At 40.3% G+C, this 26,518-nt stretch overlaps 1 protein-coding gene across 1 annotated transcript in view; it reads right to left on the minus strand.

Moving 5' to 3' along the window:
- LOC126458359 (uncharacterized) overlaps positions 1 to 26,518 on the minus strand; it is a 108,181-nt gene that overhangs the window by 21,699 nt on the left and 59,964 nt on the right. Inside the window, exons 4-5 of the mRNA XM_050095329.1 lie at positions 17,744 to 17,915; positions 13,923 to 14,374 (exon numbers count right to left, since the gene is read on the minus strand). Of these exons, the coding sequence (XP_049951286.1) occupies positions 13,923 to 14,374; positions 17,744 to 17,915 (624 nt within the window). The remainder of the gene's footprint in view (positions 1 to 13,922; positions 14,375 to 17,743; positions 17,916 to 26,518) is intronic.

The following is a 26,518-nucleotide window of genomic DNA, read 5'->3' on the forward strand; positions in this document are numbered from 1 at the left end:
TGGAAAGACACCATCGCACAACATCCGGTTGAAGACAATGAGGAGATGCTGCTTGTAGTCAGGCAAGAGATGTTTAATCATCTAATTGTGGATCCGATCCGGCCCAGGAGCTGTGTCGGGGCAACATGCAAGGGCACTGAGGAGCTCCCACTCTGTAAATGGGGCATTATAGGGTTCACTGTGGCGTCTGATGAACGACAGAACCCTCCCTTCCATCCGCCATTTGAGGACGCGAAAGGCTGGGGGATAATTCTCCGATGCAGAGTGCAAGCATAGTGCTCAGGTGCTCAGCAAAGTGCTCGGCAATTGCATTTGCATTGGTAGACAACATAACATTGATGTGAACATCAGGAGCACCCGTTGGGGTCTGGTACCCAAAAAGATGTTTGATCTTCGTCCATAGTCGGGAAGGTGACATGTGGCACCCAATGGTTGAGACATACCTCTCCCAACACTCCTGTTCTATCTTTGTACAAGCTGGAGAATGCAGGAACGGAGCCATTTAAAGGCTATGAGGTGCTCTAGGTGTAATGTAATTAACTGTTGGAGATAAAAGTTTATCTCATGTGAAAACTACAATGCCCACAGTAAAGAGTTATAATTTATTTAATTATGAATATTTTCTTTTATGATAAATAATGGATTTGTTTGAGATGTTAAATGTTGTATATTTATATGTATCTTTGAAATGTTGTATATTTATATGTATCTTTGGAGTTTATTAAGGTCAGTAGACCAAAGAATCTGGAATGTCTGCAACTTCCGGGCTCATGTTGGCTTGCCCACCACTTCTTTGTCTGTATTGGAGGGAGATGGACGTGTTATGTGACAAGTGCAGTATAATGCATTTAGGGTATCAATGTTCATAGTGAAAATGGTGTAGTTACTAACAAAAAGTACGAATAAATATAATTTTTAGCTGAAAGTATTTCAGATCCGGTAGTGTTTATTTCAATCAAAAAGAAAACCCAGGCCATGCTTGTTGGAATGATTATTTTGCAGACAAAACTTCGAGAACCCCTAGACAAATGAGATCTGCAGTGTGTAATCTTTCAGCAGCTACTAATAAATAAGTCTTGCTGAAATTGTGCTGGAACTACTCGTATTATTCTGATTCAAAAACACGTGGTGAGAGTGTGGTCCTACCACAATATACCGCGTAAGATTCCACAATTTTTCAGTTATCTAAGAAACAAGATAGGTAACAACCAACAATATGGTGACGTCGTCCGGGATTATTGAAAATGTTACCGAAATAAATTACCACCGAGATTGCAAAGAAAACGACAGAATTCGTACATCCTGGATGAAAATGTTCAAGGAAGTCATATGCTGATACCTTCAAGACAAAGGAAGTCGTATGCTGATAGCTTCAAGACAATGGAATGCAGTTACTGGAGCAAGAATAACGGCGCAATAAGTCAAAAGGGGGGGGGGGGGGGCAATATTCATATAAGTGTAGTGTTTCAGTGTCGTGAATTCCATCACGCACCAATCAACAAAGAAGATGTTATAAGATAAGAAAATCAGTAAAATGTGAGTAAGGTAATTTAGTATCCTTTAGAAAAGATAAATTTATTGTATTTTGTTTATTCCTGTGTAAAAAGATGACTATTGTAAAAGAGGAAAGTATTGACGACGGTGTCGCCAACGCTAGCACCGATGTAAATTTATCATACGCAAGTGAATGCAACAGTAGTACGGAAAGACAGGATGAAGTTAAAGACATGTTATCAACAATAATGAATTCTATGGAGGGAAAATTTAAGGCAATTGATGACACTAACAGACAAAATGGGCAGTGGTTAGGAAATATTAAAGACATACTCGATGCTAATGAGATTCGTTTGGAACAAATGGAGCAAAACAACGCTGCTCAGTTAGACCAGAATCTTAAGCTTATCAGTGATAGATTTGAAAAAACAGTTCAAAGGATATGAAAAGAAAAATGACGATCACTTTCAAAAAGTAGAAGCAAAAATTTCCAGTTTGAGTCGTAATATGGTTACAATCATGGGTAAGGTCAATTATGTCCGGAGAAAAGTTAAAAATGTAGATGCAAAAGTAAAAAATCTGAAAACTGAAGTTAGTACAGGTAGAGAGAAAACCTGTAATGCGTTTAAAGTTGTGCATTCAGATATCAAACATGTAGAAGAAACAGTATCTGATCGTATTTCTATTGTAGAGGATAAAATTGCTAAAGTAGAAAGCAAATTTGAACAAAAGATAGGAATTATTGCTAAAAAATAAGATGTAAATAACCAGTTAAGCAAAAATGAAGTCAAGAGTTTAGAAAGTAGTATTGATGACATCACTAAGAAACTTGAAAGTGTTAGTAGCAACATGGTCACCAATAGTTTGCCGAACAATATTGGCACTTTGTGGTGCCACATTCCAGCAAAAAACTTTTCAGATGAGAGTAGTATGCGTCTGGTAGATTTCCTGCAGCATTGCAAAGATAACTTTTTTCCAAATATGAATGATCATTTGAAAATTAAATTTGTGAAAAGATTTCTAGAAGGTGAAGCGTTGTCATGGACTAATCATTATTGTACGGAGGGAATGGCTTTTGCAGAGTTTGAGGAGAGGTTCTTAAGTAAATTCCCGTCAGAGGCAGAACAAGCAAGAATAAAAAGCGAATTCTTGAATGGACCTGTTTATAAACATGAGTTTGGTAGCATGAAGCAGTTTTGCAGAAATCAGTTAAGGAAACTCACTCACCTAAGCAAACCTTTTGATGAACTCACTCATATCGATGCACTTGAAAGGAGACTACCGTATGAACTACAGTGGGAGTTAGCTTATGGTCCAGACGACACAATAGATCAGTTTTTGAAATATGTTGACAAACTAGACAGAATTATTCAGAAAACAGGTAAACCACCACACCATAGTCAAAACCATTTTCAAAAGACAGGGCATACAAATTGGGGAAACACACAACACGATAAAAAGGAACCACACAATTTTGAAAGTAGTGATTCTCATCACGGAAATCACCAGTACAACTTCAAGGGATCACAAGGACACAATTTCCATTACAAAGATCAGTATGGAAATAGTCATAGTCAATTTGGTAACACACACTTTGGAAATAAACCAAAGGAGTGGAGTAGACATAATGGTATGGGGAGAACTGAACAGGAGTTTAAAAACTGAATAGGGCTCCATTGGTGGTCTGCAAGGTAGGAACTACTTATACACAAATGGAAAGGGCCAACCCAAACTGTCAAACTAAACAGAAAGATACCAGTGACATAGTGAGTAATTATTTTAAAGAGAAGTGTTATCCCATTAATGTGACATCTGTTTCAAATAATATATGTCACACAAATAAACCAGAAACAAAAGGTAAGTTATTTAAAGACACTGATTGCTTAGAAAACTGTGAAGAATTAAACTTAGATTCATTCTATGAGTGGGCTGAGAGGGGCACCTTGCTGGAAAATAGTTGTTCAAATGATCAAAGTGTACTAGGAATTAGAGAACTTATGGAAGAGTCTGGTGGGCTAGGAGTGAAAAGAGCACCTAGTAAAGATGATTTAAATGTGTATCTGCATACTGAAGGTAAGGGTGCAGAGGATCAAGAGGATAATTTTTGTGATGTTGATTGGGAAGAAAAGGAGATTGAGGATAGTAGCGAAGAAAGATGTTTTATTGGTGTAAATGAGGAGTTGGAAGCTTTAGGAATTACTGATGTAAAAGAGGATAGTAATGAAATTAGCGAGGTACATATAAACACAGTTGACAATTTGAATGATAAGGATGCCAGAATTTTAGTCAGTGAGTTATTTGATCTTGATACATGTAAGAAAAATGAGAAGGAATTGACAGCAGGTAATCTTAACAGCATTAGGGGAGTAGATGATGAAATGTCAGATAGTGAGCAATTTTTGTTTAACTTATGGGTTAACAGTAGCGCCATTAAAGATGATTAAAATTTCAGAAAGGTAACACTTGATATATGTGAAACTTTGTATCCAGAATGGTGGCATAGAATTAAGTATCACATTGCACAAATGTTAAGAGATAAATATAAAGGAAACACAATAGCATAAATGAATGTAGTTGGATTAATGAAATATTCAGGAATAGTAATCAGGCCAAAGAAAATGCAATTAGGGTAATAACAGCAAATAACTCTGGTAGTAATGATACAGGTAAGGACACTGGAAAGGGATATGGATTTAGTGAAACTAAAGATGACTTATTACAGGAGAATATTAACAAAATATTTGAATTTGATGTAAGCAGTCCATTTATTTGATGTACAGATAGGATCATGGAAAGGTAAGTGTTTAGTGGGCACAGGAAGTAAAGTATCTGAGATATCACAATCATTAAGTAAAAAACTGAAAAATAATAAGGATTATGTTGAGTTACCTGTAATAGGAACTAAAATAAGAGGTGCTACAGGGAAGCACAGTAAATCAATAAGGAGTCAGGCTTTTATTACTTCTGAAATTGAAGGAGTATCACGGTCACATGGGTGTCTTGTCATTCCTGGTCTCACAGAGGATTTTATCCTAGGCATGTCTTGGATAACAAAAGTAAGTTCAGCGTTTGACTGGGTAGGACAGAAATTAATGATGACTCTACCTAGTGGTGAAGTCATCACTACAAAACTTCTTGCATCAAATGTGTCGTGTATGAATAAGGCTGTGAACAGTACTGAATTTACAAAAGAAGGTAATTACATTGAAAGCCATGTCACAGATTTTGATACAGATGAGATAGAATTTGAAAAGTTGGTAAATGAGAAAGTAGCCGAAGCTAGAGAACTAACTGAGAACCAAAAACAAGATTTGAAATTATTTTTGTGGGAATACAGTGATGTATTTAGCAATATACCAGGTAAAGTAATTGGATACCAAAGTATTTTACAGTTGAAGCCACATGAACATTTCTTTACAAAACTGTACAGTATTCCAATCTCGAAAAGGGTAGCAGTGGAGAAAGAATTACAAAAGATGGAAGTGTGTGAAATGATTGAGAGGAGTATAAGCCCTTATAATAATCCCTTAGTCATTGTAAATAAACCTAGTGGGCAAGTCAGGTTAGTACTAGATTCCAGACAGTTAAACAAATGTTTATACAGATAAACTGACCACCCAGAGAACATCAATGAGTTGTTATACAAATATAAAAATATCCAAATTATGTCAAGCCTTGACCTAACTTCAGGTTTTCATCAAGTACCTCTTGCAATTAGTTCTAGAAAGTATACTCTTTCTTATACAATGGGAGATGTTACCAGTATAGTGTAGTGCCTTTTGGATTAACCTCATCAGTCGCCAAATTTATAAGGGCACTAGACTATGTACTTGGCCAAGAAGTTGTGTCAGAATTAACAATTTATGTAGACGATATATTAGTGTCAAATCAAAGTTGGGAGGGTCATTTGAAGTTATTGAAAAAGGTGTGTGAGAAACTCAGAAGAGGGGGAAGGACATTAAAACTGGAAAAATGTAAATTTGGTGTGTCAGAACTCAAATTTTTAGGTCATGTCATTACTAAAGGAGGGGTAAGTGCAGATCCTGAGAAAATAAAATCTATCGTAAACTTTCCATCTCCTAGAAACCGAAAACAATTAAAATCTTTCTACGGACTCTGTGGATTCTATCGAAAATATATAAATGGACAATGCCTTAATGTAACATGTTTAAGCAACTTACTTAGAAAAAATGCTACATGGAATTGGTCTGAAGAGTGTCAGAAAGCATTCGATAAAATTAAGAATGAACTTTGTAAGGACAGTCTTTTACACAGACCAGATTTTAGTTTGCCATTTTGTCTTCACACTGACAGTAGTGATTATGGACTAGGAGCAGAACTATTTCAGGAGAAAGTTGTGAATGGAAAAAATCTTCATTGTACTATTGCATTTGCTAGCAGAATGTTACTTAAACATGAGAGAACTTACACAGTCACAGAAAAAGAATTATTCGCAGTACACTGGGCGTGTATAAAATTTAAAACATACCTGTTAGAACACAAGATAAAAGTGGATTCAAACCACAAAGCTTTAAGTTACTTGCAGGAGTGAGGGCTATATCACAGTAGATTAATCAGGTGGGCAATGTTCATGCAACAGTTTGATTGCGAAATTGTGTATATTAAAGGGTCAGAAAATGTAGTAGCTGATGCTTTATCCGGGTTACCAGTAGGAAGAGATCAGGAAATGTTTGATCAAGAGGAAGAAAAGGAATTTAAAATAAGATACATGAAGGTAATCCAAGATGAAAAGCTCATAAGGACACTTTGCAATAACATCAGGAGGGGACAGAATAACAATCCTAATTGGAAATTGGTTAAGGACTGTTTAGGCAAAAGAGGGTATGATAAACTTGACAAACACTTTAAGGTCTTTAAGGGAACATTCTTTAGAAGACTCTGACAATTGGAAGCTATGTTGGCCAGAGTGTGAGGCAGACAAGTTAATAAAGTACACCTGTGAGAGTTATGGTCACTGTGGAATACAGAAATATGTAAATAAGTTACAAGAAAATATCTACTTTTATAACATGGTAAAGAAGGTGAGGAACGAAATATCAACATGCGACAAATGTCAAAGAGTAAAAGTAAGCAACAGAACATGTCAGGGAGAAATGCAGAACATCATTCCAGATAAGCCATTAGATTTAATAGCTGTAGACTTTTATGGTCCTTTACCTAAAAGCAAAGGTGGCCATTGTTTTATATTCATCATGGTTGATGTATTCTCCAAACTAATTAAACTTTATCCTGTTCGAAAAGCTACAAGTAAAGAGATCATTACAAAGATTGAGAGAGATTACTTTAAGAGCGTAGGGAAACCTAAAGCCATACTATCTGAAAATGGTTCACAATTTGTTTCAAAAAACTGGAAAGCGTTCATGGAAAAAACTAACACAAAACACATCTTGATATCCGTGTATAACCCATCTTCAAACCCAGCAGAAAGGTACATGAGAGAAATAGGGAGACTTTGCAGGACATACTGTAGTCATAAACACCCTAGTTGGTCCGACCATGTAAACAACTTTGAGGACATCATGAACAGCTTGCAGCATAGCTCTACTGGATTTTCACCATATGAAATTATGTTTCATCTCAGACCAGCGAATCTTATTTCTGAATTAATAGACTTTCCACAATGTAGCTTAATATCAATGAAAGAAAGTGAAGAGATTGTAAACAAAACCATGAAGAAACTACGTGAAGCTAGGAAAAACAGACATGACAGGAAAATAAAAGCTACCACATTCAGAGTAGGTGACCATGTCATAGTGAAATCCCACAAACAATCGAAGTTACTAACAGCAGAACTCAAGAAGTTCTTTGATATTTACATTGGGCCATTTGAGATTATTGAGAACCCCCACCCAAATGCATACCGATTAGTATATCCCAAGTCGAGAAAGCTGTTTGGTCTTAGGAATGTTGTTTCATATATCGAGAAAAGAACAAATCGAGCCTACAAACATGCCTTTATCTGGAAAGAATTTTTACTGGAAGAAAAAAATAAATAAATAAAAAAAAAAATCAAAATGCTGTGAGATAAAGTCACAGGAAAAAATTGCAGTCACCATACTACGCCATGTAACATATCTCATGCAAATCAATGTTGTATCTAGACTGATTGTCACTTAATTCTATTATAAGATTAGATTTCATGATTCCTATGTACTTGTTTAAATAATTGTACAATATTTAATGAATTGCAAAATGTAAAATTGATAAATGAGGGATTTTATGTTCCTGATGATGCTAGGAGACATGTCACCCACCCCCACAGTTTGAGAATAGCAAATCTTACAATTTTTGAAATCTTGTTCATTCACTTAAATATACCATAATGCTTGTAAAAAAAATGTTCTATAGTTAATAGACTGTATTTTCTTGTATATGCAAGTTTGCTTTTGTTTTACATCATGCTCACCATGATAACTGTTTTTATTCAGCTGTGTTGATAACACAACACAGATACTTTATGTTGGCTTATTTTGCCTCTTAATTTTGATATCACATAATCTACAAGGCTCATGAGAGAATAGTACTGTTGAACTGAAATACTTTTTGCAACCTCAGTGATGATATAGGAGTTAGTGCTATGTTTATTCTAATATGAGAAAATGTTTTAACTTTAGTATTATTTTACAGTAAATTTCTGGGCACTGTACTTTATGTTGTGAGACAAAGGAGGACGTCAACGGGTGATGTAAAAATAAACAATATACTATAGCTGTGATAAAAAGTTGTATACAAGCCAAGACTCCGCAGCTCGTGGTCGTGCGGTAGCGTTCTCGCTTCCCACGCCCGGGTTCGATGCCCGGCGGGGTCAGGGATTTTCTCTGCCTCGTGATGACTGGCTGTTGTGTGATGTCCTTAGGTTAGTTAGGTTTAAGTAGTTCTAAGTTCTAGGGGACTGATGACCATAGATGTTAAGTCCCATAGTGCTCAGAGCCATTTGAACCATACAAGCCAAGACAGTGATGCAATTTCTGTATCGGACTGACAAGTGGACCAGGGTACACTTGTAAGTCCTGGTGGGCTATTGTAATGTAATTAACTGTCGGAGATAAAGTTTATCTCATGTGAAAACTACGATGCCCACAGTAAAGAGTTAAGGTAATTTCATTATGTTGCCAGAAAATGTGTTTAATTTATTTAATTATGAATATTTTCTTTTATGATAAATAATGGATTTTCGTTTGAGATGTTAAATGTTGTATATTTATATGTATTTATTTATACATATCTTTGGAGTTTATTAAGGTCAGTAGACCAAAGAATCTGGAATGCAGGAACGTCTGCAACTTCCGGGCACATGTTGGCTTGCCCACCACTTCTTTGTCTGTATTGGAGGGAGATGGACGTGTTATGTGACAAGTGCAGTATAATGCATTTAGGGTATCAATGTTGATAGTGAAAATGGTGTAGTTACTAACAAAAAGCACGAATAAATATAAGTTTTAGCTGAAAGTATTTCAGATCCGGTAGTGTTTATTTCAAACAAGAAGAAAACCCAGGCCATGCTTGTTGGAATGATTATTTTGCAGACAAAACTTCGAGAACCCCTACACAAACGAGATCTGCAGTGTGTAATCTTTCAGCAGCTACTAATAAATAAGTCTTGCTGAAATTGTGCTGGAACTACTCGTATTATTCTGATTCAAAAACATGTGGTAAGAGTGTGGTCCTACCACAATATACCGCGTAAGATTCCACAATTTTTCAGTTATCTAAGAAACGAGATAGGTAACAACCAGTACATAGGGAAGGGTGCCACTTATGTTGCTGTAGAGCTCGTCAACAATCTTTAATGGCCTCAGTGACTTCCGGCATCCACCACGGGACTGTCTTTCGCTGGGGGCACCCTAGAGAACGAGAGATGGCGTTTTCCACTGCAGAAACGACTATTGCGGTGACCTGGTCAACCACAACATTGATGGCACCATGTGGGGAAGATTCAATGTTGACAGCAGAGGTGAAGGCTTCCCAGTCTGCCTTGTCTAAAGCCCATCTACATAGGCATCCATGGGCATGATGCCGGGGGAGTGACAGGAAGATGGGGAAGTGGTCACTACCATACAGGGCGTCCTGTGCTCTCCAGTGGATAAAAGGGATAAATCAATGGCTGAGTAACTACCATGACCCACACTGAAATGTGTGGCGGCCCCAGTATTTAAGAGGCTGAGGTCAAGTTGGGTCAGTAAATTTTCGACTCCTCTGCCTCAGCCAGTAAGCACGGTACTACCCCACAAAGGGTTGTGGGCATTAAAATCTCCCAGAAGTAAGAAAGGTTTAGGGAGTTGATCAATCAGTACAGCCAGGACTTTCAGGGGTACGACACCATCTGGAGGAAGATGTAAGTTGCAGACAGGTATTTCCTGCGTCGTCCTTATCCTGACAGCCACAGCTTCAAGAGGAGTTTGAAGGGATAGAGGTTCACTACACACTGAGTTCAGGACATAGACGCAGGTGCCATCTGACACCCTATTATATTCGCTACGGTTCTTGTAATATCCCCTATAGCCACAGAGGGCAGGGGTTCATATTACCAGGAACCAGGTTTCCTGGAGGGCAATGCAGAAAGCAGGTGTAAAGCATAACAACTGCCATAGCTCAGCCAGGTGGTGGAAAGACCCGCCACAATTCCACTGGAGGATGACGTCAATGTTAGGATGGGAAGGCATGAAGTGCTGAAGGAGGCAAGTTACGCCTCAGGGTCACCTTCTGCCACCGTTTTAGTACTTGTGCGATCAACATCTGTTGTCTCTGAGGGTTCAGCGAGATCTAGATCCTCAGCGGATGCCAGAATCTCCACCACATCCTCAGATGCAGAGCTTATAGGGAGCGGTGGTAGGGGTGCCACCACAAGGTCTGGATTCTTAGGTGCCTTCCGCTCTTATGGTTTCTCTTGCTGTTCCTTTGGGGTTTCTGGCTGGGAGGTCTTCACTGGGTCAGTCTCAGAAACTGAGGAGGACCATGAAGCCCTACGACCAGCTACCTGTGGTTGCTTCAGCCACTGGTGGGTATCTGCTTTTCCACTGGTCGGAACCTGGGAAGAGAGTGACCCAAGGGACACCTTCCTGGCAAGAGGAACCAAAGAAGACTTATGCTTCTTCGGCTGAGAAGTAGAGACTGTTGTCCCCGATGGTTGGGAGAGGAGGTTGCTCCCAAAGTAGGTGGTGCAGGAGCAACAGGGAGGAAGTGCCCCCTACCATCAAGGGGGCACGTGGAGTCTGATGACTCTGAGAGCCAACTGTATGTGGCGAAATGGGAGATGGTAGAATTGTTGTCGTAGCGGCGGCATAGGTTGATGTCACAGGCACAGGATGGAGCCTCTCGTATTTTCACTTAGCCACAGTGTAGGTAAGGCGGTCCAGGTTCTTGTATTCCATTATCTTCCATTCTTTCTGGAGAATCCTACAGTCCGGCGAGCATGGGGAATGGTGCTCTCCACAGTTGACACAGATGGTAGGTGGGGCACATAGAGTATTGGGATGGGAAAGACATCCACAATCTCGACAGGTGGCACTGGAAGTTCTGCAGGAAGACATATTACCGAATTTTCAGCACTTAAAGCACCGCATTGGGGGAGGGATATATGGTTTGACATCACAGCGGTAGACAATCACCTTAACCCTCTCGGGTAATGTGTCACCCTCGAAGGCCAAGATGAAGGCACTGGTGGCAACCTGATGATCCCTCGGACCCTGATGGACGTGCCGGATGAAGTGAACACCTTGCCACTCTAAATTGGTGTGCATCTCGTCATCAGACTGTAAAAGAAGGTCCCTATGGAATATAATACCCTGGACAATATTTAAGATTGTATGGTGCGTGTTGGAAACAGAAACATACCCCAGCTTGTCACAGGCGTGTAATGTCCGTGGCTGGGCAGAGGATGCTGTTTCTATTAAGACTGACCCAGGGTGCATTTTGGACAAGCTCTCCACCTCCCCAAACGTGTCCTCTAAATGCTCCACAAAAAACTGAGGCTTCGTTGACATGAATGAGTCCCCATCAACTCTCGTACAGACAAGGTACCAGAGTGAATAAGCTTCACTGCCATCCTTAGCCATGCTTTCCTCCCATGGTGTGACCAGGGAGGGAAACAATTTGGAGTCATACTTCTGCGCATTGAATTGAGTCCTGGAATGTTTAGAGACTGCTAGTGGGTTGCCACCAGCAAGGGATGACATACCACACTTCATTGCATGTCATCCGCCCTGATGCTACCCACTCCGACCAACGGCCCTCCCCACAGGTGCCACCCAGCCTCAGCAAGGGCCACCTGGCAGGATGGCCATTGCCGGGAGTCCCGATGCCCCAGGGAGATAGGCATCTACTCCTTGGCATACAAGGGGAATTAACGGCGCAGGCATCAGCAGAGTGATCCCTGTGTTGTCAGGGGGCTACCACCAACAGGGTACATGGTGGCCCCACCACCACAGACTGGCTACCATGCTGGATATCAGGTGCAAAGAAGTCCATGGTCATCACTGGCGCAGGAAACGGCACTGCATAGTGCATGGTGGAAAACGCACCCAGGAAGGTGTCCTTGCCCAAAAGACAGAGAATGGGTGGGACTGCAATGCAATGACGAGAAAGTGGGCCAAAGATCTCAATGCACGATGGATACGATGCACCAAGTAAGATGCCCTTCCCCAATTGGCTCGCTCTTCGGAAAAATTTAAGAATGGAGGTCAAACCCTACAGGAGACCAACACATAAAGGCCGAAATGTGAGAGACTCCTTCGGAAAAATTCTGAAGACTGGAAGTCAGACCCTACAGGGGACCAACAAATAAAGGCTGAAATATGTGACACTCCTTTTAGTTGCCTCTTACGACAAGCAGGAATACCTTGGGCCTATTCTTATCCACGGACCCACAGGAGGTCTTTGACAGGTCTTACACAGTTAAATTTGAGTGTAGGGCTAAAGGTTTGGCCTCTCGATAGCACTGAAAATTCTGTGGGGCTGAGGGTTTCGGTGGAAAGGTTAACAACAGTGTTATGGGAATGTTTCGGCTCTGGATTTGGTAGAGTGTTGGTACGAAGTTTTGGGGGATCTGGCAATTTGAAGAGGTCAGATAGGCAGGGTTTGTGTGGGGTTAACAAGGAGGAACATTGTGTATGTATTGAAATATAGAAAAGGTGGAGTGGCCAGAAGACTTCTTGACAACTGCAATGATTCAAAAAAAGTGAAGCTTCCACAACCGTCAGCCTAGCAGTAAGTGCAGTAAAAGTGCTAAATAGGAGGATATACCCAAAGATAGGGAGCTGTAATGATGAAAAACAGAATGATTTAAAGAGCATTGGGAGCAAGAGATGTAACTGGATGATTGATAATAAGGGGAGAGAGAGAAATCCAGACAAGGACAGTCAAGTATAAATTGTCTGTGTTGTCTGGGAAAAAGAATTTGATAGAGCAGAATAAGATAAGATCTTACTGAGTTATTGGTTTTGAGAGGTAAGAGAATGGGTTGGAAGGAAAGATATTCAATTACTGCCTGACCATAATATTATTCCATCTGTCCTCCCGTGGCCATATCAGAAATATGCTGTGATTTTATAGTAAACAAGTAAAGTGACGAGAAAGGAAAACGCATCGCATGCTGAATAATTTCATATGGAATGTACTACCATGCAGTTCAGCATGTCCTTGTGAAATATGATGACAAAATTCAAGATACATCGACTGAAGTACCCTCACACAATGTGCAATAATATTGTGGTAAACTAATAAGAATCTATATGTGGAGCAGAAAGTCAGGCCACAGATAAGAAATATTGCCTGCTTCTTATCCACCCAATATTTACGTAGAAGAGACTGTAAGAAATGTGCACTGTAAGTAAGTACTTTGATGTGAAAACTTTGGAATTTCACTTAGCAGTTTCACATGAAGATGAAATAAGATTGAAGTCCATGATACAAGATGTAAATCCAGCATGTCAAAAATATGAACTGAATATTAGGAAAACCAAGAAGTTTCATCTGTGCAACAAAGAAAACGAAGGCAAACATAACAATATCACAAAATAAAATTGTGCAAATAAAACAACTCAAACTGAACATACAACTGAGAAGAAGCGGACTGCTACATTACCGCTCTGAGATCCAGTACCCAGTATTTGTTCAGAAAGCAAGAGTTCAAAAGCTGGCACAACGCTCCATGGTGTGAAGATATGCACATCATAGTGGTCAATAAAATCTAAGGTAATTATCAGTATCATCAGCAATACCCACTTAACTAAAAAAAGGTGTCTTCTCCAAAAGGCAATTATCTGCTTCTCCTCAAAGGTGTAAATGGACCACTGAATTGACATGGAAAACTGTGTATTTGTCTCTTTAGATGATTATGTCCATGTTGTTTCCAGCAAAACTTAAGACTGAATTATATGCACCAACAACTTAAAAGTATATCAGCTCACCTTTCACTGAGATATGCTGTATCTTCAGAAACAGAGGTCGTATGCAATGCGTCAGTATATACTGTTCTGTCCTCCACATCACACTCCAGTGGTTTTTGGGCCTGTGTTAGTAGAGCACTTTGTTCCTGGCCACCTTTAAGTTTTTGTTGTTGTGCTTGTTCCCCTCGCTGTTCTTCAGCTTTTTGGTGTTGTTCTTGCTCTTTATAGTTTTTCACAACTAGTTTACACTTCCCTTGATCTTCCTTATTTAATAATTTACCATTTTGTTTAACAATACAAGGCACTTCATTTTCCTGTTCATCATACACTGTGTAGACAGGTACATTCTGATGCTGCTCCTGTACATGCTGCTGTTCGTTTATAGAGTTATTTGAGAGAGAATTTTCAGTTTCATTAACAACCTTGGTGATTACGCTCTGTGTTGTAGATTTTTCAGCCAAGGTGTTTACAGCCTGTGGAAAAGGCAGCACAATTTTAAATAAAATCAACAATATGAAAATAAATAATAAACATTAAAAATGCATATTTCTCTACTAGTTTTCAAAACCTTTATCTGTTTCTCCCATTGAAATAAGAGATGAAAAGGAACAATCAGTATGAAATGCAATAGGAAGAGATGGCAGGTACTGGTGGGAAGGACAGCTGTATCCAACTGTGAATCAGGGCAAGCTCAAGGTGCAGAAAATAGGGTCTACAGTAACAACGAATTAAATGCCAACACATTCACATTCTAGATTATTATTAATATGTAATTGATAGGGTGAATATGCTTCTAAATTACAATGAAATCACAGAGTGCAAGTGTAAAGAACACAAAGGTGCAGGAAATAAGTTCTACAGTAACAACAAATTAAATACCAACACATTCACACACATTCTAGATTATTATTAATATGTAATTGATTGGGTGTATATGCTTCTAAATTAGAATGAAATCACAGAGTGCAAATGTAAACAATACAAAGTCACTTCAGAAAATTATGGACCACGTCTAAAGGAAACGAACGGAAATACAAAAAAAAGGAAATATTTAAAATGGAAATGTTTGATTGGTGTGTGTGTGTGTGTGTGTGTGTGTGTGTGTGTGTGTAGAGAGAGAGAGGAGAGAGAAAGAGAGAGAGAGAGAGAGAGAGAGAGATTTCATAATTAATGCACACTTTTTTGTTTACCTTACTGTTTGTTTATTTTCCGGTATCTCTCTACAATTCTTCAATATACATTCCCACTGCCTCTCAATCGCCATGTTCCAATATCTCAGAAACTCTAGTGTTCCATCTGGGACACTTTCTCTGTTCATTTGTCACATGACTCAGTAATGGTGACAGAAAGCTCTTCCAGAGGAGGAAAAGACATTTATCCACAGGTTGTCCAGCTCTGAGAATACACTGAATTATACACTGAAGAACCAAAGAAACTGGTATACCAGCCTAATATCGTGTAGAGACCTTGCGAGTGTGCATAAGTGCCTAACACAATGTGGCATGGACTCGACTAATGTCTGAAGTAGTGCTGGAGGGAACTGACACCATGAACCCCACAGGGCTGTCCATAAATCCGTAAGAATATGAGGGGGTGGAGATCTCTTCTGAACAGCACATTGCAAGGCATCCCAGACATCCCACTCAGAAGAGTGTTGCAGGAGCCATTCTGTAGGAATTCTGGACGTATGGGGTGTTGCATTGTCCTGTTGCCCGAGACCATCAGAATGCAAAATGGACACGAATGGATGAACGTGATCAGACAGGATGCTTATGTATCTGTTACCTGTCAGAGTCACACCTAGACGTATCAGGGGTCCCACATCACTCCAAAAGCACACACCCCACACCATTACAGAGTCTCCACCAACTTGAACAGTTCCCTGCTGACATACAGGGTCCATGGATTCACCATGGATTCATGAGGTTGCCTCCATATCTGTACACATCCATCTGCTCGATACAATTTGGAACAAGGCTCATCCGACAAGGCAACATGTTTCCAGTCATCAATAGCCCAAGGTTGGTGTTCATGAGCCCAGGACAAGATGAAAATATTTGTGTCGTACAGTTATCAAGGGTACACAAGTGGGCCTCCAGCTTCGAAAGCCCACATTGATGGCCCTGCATTGAAATCCACAGCAATTTGTGGAAGGGTTGCACTTCTGTCATGCTAAATGATTCTCTTCCATCATCGTTGGTCCCATCCTTGCAGGATCTTTTTTCAGCTGCAGCGATGTCTGAGATTTGATGTTTTACCATATTCCTGATATTCTAGGTACACCGTGAAATCGTCATACAGGAAAATCACCACTTCATCGCTACCTGCTGTGTTCCATCACTTGTACACTGACTATAACACCATGTTCAAACTTACTTAAATCTCATTAACCTGCCACTGTAGTAGCATAACCAATCCCACTTGTTGTCTATATAGGTGTTGCCGACCGCAGTGCTGTATTCAGCCTCTTTACATATCTCTGTATTTGAATACACATGCCTATACCATTTTCTTTCATGCTTCAGTGTAGCTGATTCATGTTCGGACTTAGGGAGCATGACTTAACACTGTCCAGCCATGTTCACACAGTTTTTCATACAGGCAGTATTTCTACAGTTTTAGAGTGTTGTCTCTGAGAATGAGTAGTCTTGCCTCTAGCAACCGAGGTCTTGTTTTGTACATTTTTCTTCATGTAAGTCGTAACACTGCTACAACGACATTTATTCCACACAGAAACCATCACTTGTTTTATCTCTGGCCTGAAAATATTTTCTTTTTGTTCTTGTGCAGTAGTTGTACATCTCCATTCATTGGACTGTCATTTCACATTCTGCTCGAGGCGATTAACTCTTATTTCATCAATAGTGACAATTCAAAGCAAGAACACTGTGGTTTTATTGCCAATATTTCACCTGAGCAATGCACGATGTCAAGTTGCTTCATCTCCATTCATTGGACTGTCATTTCACATTCTGCTCGAGGCATTTAACTCTTATTTCATCAATGGTGACAATTCAAAGCAAGAACACTATGGTTTTATTGCCAATATTTCACCTGAGCAATGCACGATGTCAAGTTGCTTCATCAATTGAGCTAGTTGAGCTATCAAGCAGTGAGGGATTCATGTTTAACCTATAATCCTAACAGTGGACTCCCTGTAGTCTCAGAAAATTCTTTGCACGTCGCACAACAATCTTCATCAAGTGCACCTAAACTACATTTATCTGTTTATATTTGCAGTTTTCCTGTACTACTATTTATGTTCACACAAACACCACAAAAATAATTAGACCAGTGAGACACTGTACTACAGTCTACCATTAGCATACTTGTAACTTCATTTAGAGCAAAACTTGTTTCTTTTAGCTTTTAGCCATGTAAAATTTCAGTCTTATGGTCTATGGTATAACCTTCAATCTTCTATGGTCACTATATCAGGGACACATGCAGGTCCATTTTTGGCTAACATAGAGGATGCTATGGACAAGACAAAACACTTGCATCTTCCTCGTGTCTTCTACTGTAATTTGCATAATTTTCACAATAGTTGGGCTATCTAATACTATGTGTTGGCAACCTGTGAATCATTAATTAAATCACTCACACTGATTGGATAGGCATTTGCCTTCTGCAAAGTTCGGAATTATGGCATTCAAAGGTGGAATACAAATCACAGGTGTTGCAAAAACTGTTACCACGGCCATTGCTGTTATAATGCACAGCATGCTCAGTGACAGAACACAGCAAATTGCTGGTACTGGTACTAAGGTTACCTGAGGAGACAGTAATTATTTTAAACACTGCATCAGTATCCTCCTGATAAAGAGTTTTGACTGACATACCATTGTACAATCACTGCTGCTGTTTGCAGTATTTTCCTGTGCCACAGCATCTGTAGCTGACAAATCTTTTGGTTGTTGCATTTTGCTCTTCTTCTGCCTCTTCTCAATTCTGCTTTTTATAGCTAATAGTGTTTTTGGTTCTGCTGGCATATTTTGTTCACAGTCAGGAGTTCTGGAATAGACACCAGACAAAAAGATTATGAATATTACAAGTGTGATTCATGACTATGTGATTATCAGACAGACAAGCAAGGCAGTCTACTCAAACTTATGGACCTACAGATGAAGTTAGTGTTACAATTTTACAGTGCAAGACTTAGGAGATGCATACAGCAAGATTCTCTGCACTGTGCTGATTTCCCACACTTTTTGAATCTGCCACACAGCCAACCATTTGAAGGAAGTCCATACTGCGCCCCCTACAGGGAATGGTCAGTATGTTCATCCCTGATATTGGTGCAGCACTTGCAGGCAAGTAGAGAGCAAGTCAAGTGGGTCTCAGCAACAGTGCATATGGGGAGAGAGGTTGCGAGTTGCGAAGAAGAGAGAGCTGTTTTGGAAGCAGTTAACTGTTGGATGGTGGGGCTTGAAGCTATCTGTTGCAGTGATGAACTCTGAGCAGGAGAGCATAAGAGATGACAATATGGATGGTGGCAGTTTTTGAGAACCATGGGGAACATTGTGTGTTCAGCAGCAGTGAATTATAATGCACTGTACTGATCTATCGGTCTGCCCTAACCACCTGTAATTTGGAGTTTACTTTACCATTCTTTTTGCAATATACAATAAGCCGCAACAGTGAATTAGGGGTCATTCCACATTGAGGGGACCAGGGGTCCCCACTTTACCATCTCCAAATTAAATGAAATTTGCTGTGAAGGTTCTTTACAGTCTTTGACGGTTATATACCAAATTTTAGTTCACTATCTTCAGTGTTTGAATTTTTAGGGGCTTTTAAAAAGAGGCTACTCATCTTTTCATCACATACAAAGGTGCAAATGCACCAAGTTTTCTTGGCCTTTTTTTAAAGTTCTAGCACACATTTGGTCATTTTCTTTAATATACATTGACAACTTTTTATGTTGAATCACACCATGGCAAAAATTTGGGATTTAGACACACCTAAACATAGATACAAGCCTATAAAGTGACTAAAAAATTCATGATGCTATTCTGAGAGCCAAGGTTTGACCAACCACTGCCACATCTACATCTACATGATTACTCTGCAATACACATTTAAGTGCTTGGCAGAGGGTTCATCGAACCACAATCATACTATCTCTCTACCATTCCACCCCCGAACAGCGCGCAGGAAAAACGAACACTTAATCCTTTCTGTTCGAGCTCTGATTTCTCCTATTTTATTTTGATGATCATTCCTAACTATGTAGGTTGGGCTCAACAAAATATTTTTGCATTCGGAAGAGAAAGTTGGTGACTGAAATTTCGTAAATAGATCTCGCCGTGACGAAAAAGTCTTTGCTTTAATGACTTCTATCACAACTCGCGTATCATATCTGCCACATTCTCTCCCCTATTATGTGATAATACAAAATGAGCTGCCCTTTTTTGTACACTTTCGATGTCCTCCGTCAATCCCACCTGGTAAGGATCCCACACCATGCAGCAATATTTTAACAGAGGACGAACGAGTGTAGTGCAAGCTGTCTCTTTAGTGCACTTGTTGCATCTTCTAAGCAACCTTTGGCTCGACTTCCCCACAATATTATCTATGTGGTCTTTCCAACTGAAGTTGTTCGTAATTTTAACACCCAGGTACTTAGTTGAATTGACAACCTTGAGAATTGTACTATTTAGTAATTGAATTCCAATGGATTTCTTTTGGGACTCATGTGGATCACCTCATACTTTTCGTTATTTAGTGTCAACTGCCACCTGCCACACCATACAGCAATCTTTTCTAAATCGCTTTGCAACTGATACTGGTCTTCGGATGACCTTACTAAACGGTAAATTACAGCATCATCTATGAACAACCTAAGAGAACTGCTCTGATTGTCACCCAGGTCATTTATATAGATCAGAAACAGCAGAGGTCCCAGGACGCTTCCCTGGGGAACACCTGATACGTGCGAATAAAGAGCTAGCTGCGTTGCACAAGAATGATGTTTTCTGAAACCATGCTGATTACGTATCAATAGATCGTTCCCTTTGAGGTGATTCATAATGTTTGAATACAATATATGCTCCAAAACCCTACTGCAAACCAACGTCAATGATATAGGTCTGTAGTTCGATGGATTACTCCTACTACCCTTCTTAAACACTGGTGCGACCTGCGCAATTTTCCAATCTGCAGGTACAGATCTATTGGTGAGCGAGCGGTTGTATATGATTCCTAAGTAGGGAGCTATTGTATCAGCGTAATCTGAAAGGAACCTAATCGGTATACAATCTGGACCTGAAGACTTGCCCGTATCAAGCGATTTGAGTTTCTTCGCAACCCCTAAGGTATCTACTTCTAAGAAACTCATGCTAGCAGCTGTTCGTGTTTCAAATTCTGGAATATTCCATTCGTCTTCCCTGGTGAAGGAATTTCGGAAAACTGCGTTCAATAACTCCGCTTTAGCGGCACAGTTGTCGGTAACAGTACCATCGGCACTGCACAGCGAAGGTATTGACTGCGTCTTGCCGCTTGTGTACTTTACATACGACCAGAATTTCTTCGGATTTTCTGCCAAATTTCGAGACAATGTTTCGTTGTGGAACCTATTAAAGGCATCTCGCATTGAAGTCCGTGCCAAATTTCGCGCGTCTGTAAATTTTAGCCAATCTTCGGGATTTCGCATTCTTCTGAACTTTGCATGCTTTTTCCGTTGCCTCTGCAACAGCGTTCGGACCTGTTTTGTGTACCATGGGGGATCAGTTCCATCTCTTACCAATTTATGAGGTACGAATCTCTCAATTGCTGTTGCTACTATATCTTTGAATTTGAGCCACATCTCATGTACATTTGCATAGTCAGTTCGGAAGGAATGGAGATTGTCTCTTAGGAAGGCTTCTAGTGACACTTTATTTGCTTTTTTAAATAAAATTATTTTGCATTTGTTTCTAGTGGATTTGAAAGAAACAGTATTGAGCCTAGCTACAATGACCTTGTGATCACTAATCCTTGTATCAGTCATGATGCTCTCTATAAGCTCTGGATTGTTTGTGGCTAAGAGGTCAAGTGTGTTTTCGCAACCATTTACAATTCGCGTGGGTTCGTGGACTAACTGCTCGAAATAATTTTCAGAGAAAGCATTTAGGACAATCTCGGAAGGTGTTTTCTGCCTACCATCGGTTTTGAACAAGTATTTTTGCCAACATATCAAGGGAAGGTTGAAGTCCCCACCAACTACAACCGTATGAGTGGGGTATTTATTTGTTATGAGACTCAAATTTTCTCTGAACTGTTCAGCAACTATATCATTGGAGTCTGGGGGTCGGTAGAAGGAGCCAATTATTAACTTAGTTCTGCTGTTAAGTATAACCTTCACCCACACCAATTCGCATGGAGTATCTACTTCAACTTCACTACAAGATAAACCACTACTGACAGACACAAACACTCCACCACCAATTCTGCCTAATCTATCTTTCCTGAACATCGTCTGAGACTTCGTAAAAATTTCTGCAGAACTTATTTCAGACTTTAGCCAGCTTTCTGTACCTATAACGATTTCAGCTTCTGTGCTTTCTATTAGCGCTTGAAGCTCAGGGACTTTCCCAGCACAACTACAACAATTTACAAATACGGTTCTGACTGTTCCTTGATCCAATCACGTCCTGTATTTGCCATGCACCCTTTGAGATTGCAGCCCATCCCGTACTTTCCCAAGGCCTTCTAACCTAAAAAAAACGCCCAGTCCACCCCACACAGCCTCTGCTACCCGTGTAGCCGCCAGCTTAGTGTAGTGAACTCCTGACCTACTCAGCGGAACCCAAAACCCCACCACCCTATGGCGCAAGTCAAGGAATCTGCAGCCAACACGGTCGCAAAACCGTCTGAGCCTCTGATTCAGACCCTCCACCCGGCTCTGCACCAAAGGTCCGCAGTCAATTCTGTCAACGATACTGCAGATGGTGAGCTCTGCCTTCATCTTGTAAGCAAGACCGGCAGCCTTCACCAAATCAGATAGCCGCTGGAATCCAGAGAGAATTTCCTCAGATCCAAAGCGACACACGTCATTAGTGCCGACATGTGCCACCACCTATAGCTGGCTGCAGCCTGTGCTCTTCATGGCATCCAGAAGGACCCTTTCCACATCAGGAATGACTCTACCCGGAATGCACATGGAGTGCACACTGGATTTCTTCCCCTACTTAGCTGCCATATCCCTAAGGGGCCCCATTACATGCCTAACATTGGAGCTCCCAACTACCAATAAGCCCAACCTCTGCGATTGCCCGGACCGTGAAGGCTGAGAACCATCCTCTGAAACAGGCAGGCAGCTGTATCTGGCTCAGCCAGAGACAGTACCTGAAACCTGTTTGTCAGACGCACCGGGGAGGCTTTCTGATCAGCCTCCGGGGACGTCTTTCGCTGCCTGCCACGCCTTGGAATGACCTCCCAATCAACCACAGGCGAGGGCTCAGCCCCACTGCGGGCAGCAACCGGGGCCACCACAGCGGCAGACCGATCTGGGGACATACGGGACGAGGTTGACACCCTGTGATACCCAAGTCCGGCTCCCCACAGTGGTGCCCATTGGCAACAGCCTCAAGCTGCATGACCGAAGTCAGCGCCGCCTGCAGCTGTGAGCGAAGGGATGCCAACTCAGCCCTCATCCGAACGCAGTAATCATAGTCCCTGTCCATTCTAATTGATGTTGAACAACAGTTACTGAAACACGAGTCCGTGCCTAGATAACGCAAGGGCAACATGCAAAGAATGTATGAAGTAACCTGTACAAATGCCTAACGACTGCGCTACACTCTGCCTGAATTTACAATTACAGTAACTAAAACTCGAAATTACACCTCCTATACGAAACTCACACGCAATTTAAATAAGAATCTACGAAGTACACACAGAAAAGAAGCTATATATGTATCTTTCTGTGCTGTCAATATGCACCAACTGGGAGCTCAGGCCACACTGGTCTCTGAGAGCCTACTAGACAGACAAGTGCCACTGACGTACCAAAACAAAACAAATGGCTAACGACTGCGCTACAATCTGCTTGAATTTACGATTACAGTAACTAAAACTCGAAATTACACCTGCTATACGAAACTCACACGCAATTTAAGTAAGAATCTACGAAGTAAACACAGAAAAGAAGCTATATACATATCTTTCTGCCCTGTCGATGTGCACCAACTACAAGATAAACCACTACTGATAGACACAAACACTCCATCAACAATTCTGCCTAATCTTTCCTTCCTGAACATCGTCTGAGACTTCGTAAAAATTTCTGCAAAACTTATTTCAGGCTTTAGCCAGCTTTCTGTACCTAAGAGGTCAAGTGTGTTATCGCAACCATTTACAATTCGCGTGGGTTCGTGGACTAACTGCTCGAAATAATTTTCGGAGAAAGCATTAAACCAGTAATTTTCAAAATCAGTGCCTCATGAAATCTTGAACAGTTCTCTGACATGTCTCCAATGTTTGCCAGTATGGACCTACTGTTGGTATTGCATCGTTTCTTCAGGCTCAGATTCCTTAAAAGCATTTTGAGGAAAAACCTTTAGTTGTATTTTTCCTGGACATTCCTCGCAACATTGTAGTATACAATCTTTTGATTCCAAACTGCATACAGTTCTCTCTCTCTCTCTCTCTCTCTCTCTCTCTCTCTCTCTCTCTCTCCCCTCCCATAAAAAAATAAATATTGTGATCATCTTGGATGGATGTTTCTGAAGCCAACATTAATTTGACATTTTGATGATTTGCACATACACATATTGAATGTGATCCAGAAGCACCAACTGTAGTACACCATTTCAGCCTGAGCTCACAAAATGTGATAATGACGTATTAGCAGTAAAGCAAGCATCAACAACATCCATGTCTTCAGTGGATGGTGATTCTTGCTTATCCTGGTGGAATGATTCTTTTTGGGCCACTTCTTGTCTACATTTGGTACAAATTTTTTGACCAGGTTTAAAAACATTAGTCAGTAACTTCAGTCTATCAGACATTGCAATGATTACTGCTGTTCAAGCCTTCTTGGTTACATGTTTTTCTTTAACAAATGTGTTGCAGCATATTTTCTGCAGGAACTGAAGTTTTGTCATCAACAAAGCATTATGGTATGGACAAATTTGGGCATTTTCATTAAAATCAAGTCCAGACCTATGCCGTAGAAGCTCCTTGTCTATTGGTGACGTTTTCTTAACTGATTGTAGTTGACTTTTGTAATACTAGAACGGTGACGACTTGTGGCAATCAGCTCCATCTGTTCCACCATAATAGCTGGGTAAAAGGGTCTCTTGGTTCATTTTATACAATAGTTTTTTAATCTATAACAAGTGATTTTGAAAGCTTATGAATATCTGGGTTTGGAGCATTGAAGATTAAGTCTTGTCTGTACATAAAAGACATAAATTAGACCATCAAAACATATTGTTTTAGTGCTTACCTTCAGATACAACAATAATTGTTGATTATTCAAACACTCAGCACTCAACACTAAGACTGTACAATGTCAACACTAGGGATTACACGACACAGAGACTGACAAGCAAAAATTTTCAATAATGAAAGCAACAATTGAAAGTGGTATTTCAGCAATGTATCATGGCTGCAAGAATTGAGTCTTAAAAACTACTGCTGTTTTATAATGTCAATGGAAACTGAGTGACAATGCATAAATGCACCACCATGCGTTGTAGGGTTAGAACATCCTAAACAATGTAACATTCCATTCATCTAGATTTTATGATCTTAAGAGCATTTTCTGAGGTTTTATTACATTTATATTCCATACTGTAAAATATTGTACAATACACTTATTAACACAGTTACATTCCATAAACTGCAGGCAAATCTTGTACTATCAAAAGACACACTTACACATTTTTTAATTTACAATTTCAAATTGTATTAATTTTTTGTATTTATCGATAATCCATTTTCCCTACTTTTGAATAGGTATTCCTACTCATCAATGTGCAAGGTCCAGAAATTAAACAATACAACTTTGAAAGCTTAAAGCATGCTCTTTCCAGCTGTGACTCATCGACGAAAGAAGTAGCTTACAAAACGCTTGTTCGTCCGATTCTTGAGTATTGCTCATCAGTATGGGACCCTTACCAGGTTGGATTAATAGAAGAGATAGACATGATCCAGCGAAAAGCAGCGCGATTCGTCATGGGGACATTTAGTCAGCGCGAGAGCGTTACGGAGATGCTGAACAAGCTCCAGTGGCGGACACTTCAAGAAAGGCGTTACGCAATACGGAGAGGTTTATTATCGAAATTACGAGAGAGCACATTCCGGGGAGAGATGGGCAACATATTACTACCGCCCACATACATCTCGCGTAATGATCACAACGAAAAGATCCGAGAAATTAGAGCAAATACGGAGACTTACAAGCAGTCGTTCTTCCCACGCACAATTCGTGAATGGAACAGGGAAGGGGGGATCAGATAGTGGTACAATAAGTACCCTCCGCCACACACCGTAAGGTGGCTCGCGGAGTATAGATGTAGATGTAGATGTAGAATTAGACACAGTTGAGATATTGCCCCCCAAAAATACCCTAAATTTGCACATGGAAAATTTTGGCTAACTTTGCAGATGTGTATGATTCCTTCTGGGCATCCAGTGTTAATTAATTTGATTCACATACAGACATCATAGGTAGGAACAACCCTCTGAAGTTTTTGGTGTGATTGCTTCAAACCTTGGCTCTCAGAATAGCACGACGAATTTTTTAACAACTTTAGGTGTAGTTAAATCCCCAACTTTTGCCGTGGTGTGATTCAGCATAAAAAGTTGTCAATGTATGTTAAAGCAAGCGACCAAATGTGTGCTAGCACTTTAAAAAAAGCCTAGCAAACTTGGCGCATCTGCACCTTCGTACATGATGCAAGGGTGAGTAGCCTCTCTTTAAAAACCCCTAAAAATTTAACCACTGAAGATACTGGACTGAAATTTGGTATATAACTATCAAAGACTGTAAAGAACCTTCACACCAAATTTCATTAAATTTGGAGATGGCTGAGTGGGGACACTTTTTAATATTGGTCCCTTTGACATGGAATGACGCTTAGGCATTATGGCAATACTGTGTTGTACCTTTGAAGTGAACTGCTGGTACGATATTGATCCGTGCAAGGTCCAGGATCTATAGTTTCTCTTACTCTCTTTGCTAACTTGCAGCAAAAGTGTTTACCTTCTGCACCCGCAGTGGGCAGCGTGTCTGTCACTCTCACATAGTAAGTCATGTACTGGAGATAGTTGGGAGGTTTACACCAGTGATGGGCTGCAGGTGCTACAGTGCCCTGATTCCATGTTGTGGTCAAATGAGGAAGTTCTACAGGAGATCTTCTTGCCAATTATAATATATGGATAACTGAACTTTCTATTGCAATCATCATCATCAGCCAATTCAGTCATTAAATGATGTGGCCTCTTCGAGTTGTGGATTCAGGTATCGTCAAACGGGGTGATTTCAGACGGTTTTGTCGTTATTTTGATTGTAACTTTTGTATATACTGTTAGATTAAATTGATTGTTACGGAAGTGGTAGAGTATATGTGTAATGAATAAAATATCCCAGAACCAGAAAGTGTATGTGTAGGTATATTTATCTGAGG

Source organism: Schistocerca serialis, chromosome 2 (assembly GCF_023864345.2).
Source record: "Schistocerca serialis cubense isolate TAMUIC-IGC-003099 chromosome 2, iqSchSeri2.2, whole genome shotgun sequence".
Classification (NCBI taxonomy): domain Eukaryota; kingdom Metazoa; phylum Arthropoda; class Insecta; order Orthoptera; family Acrididae; genus Schistocerca; species Schistocerca serialis.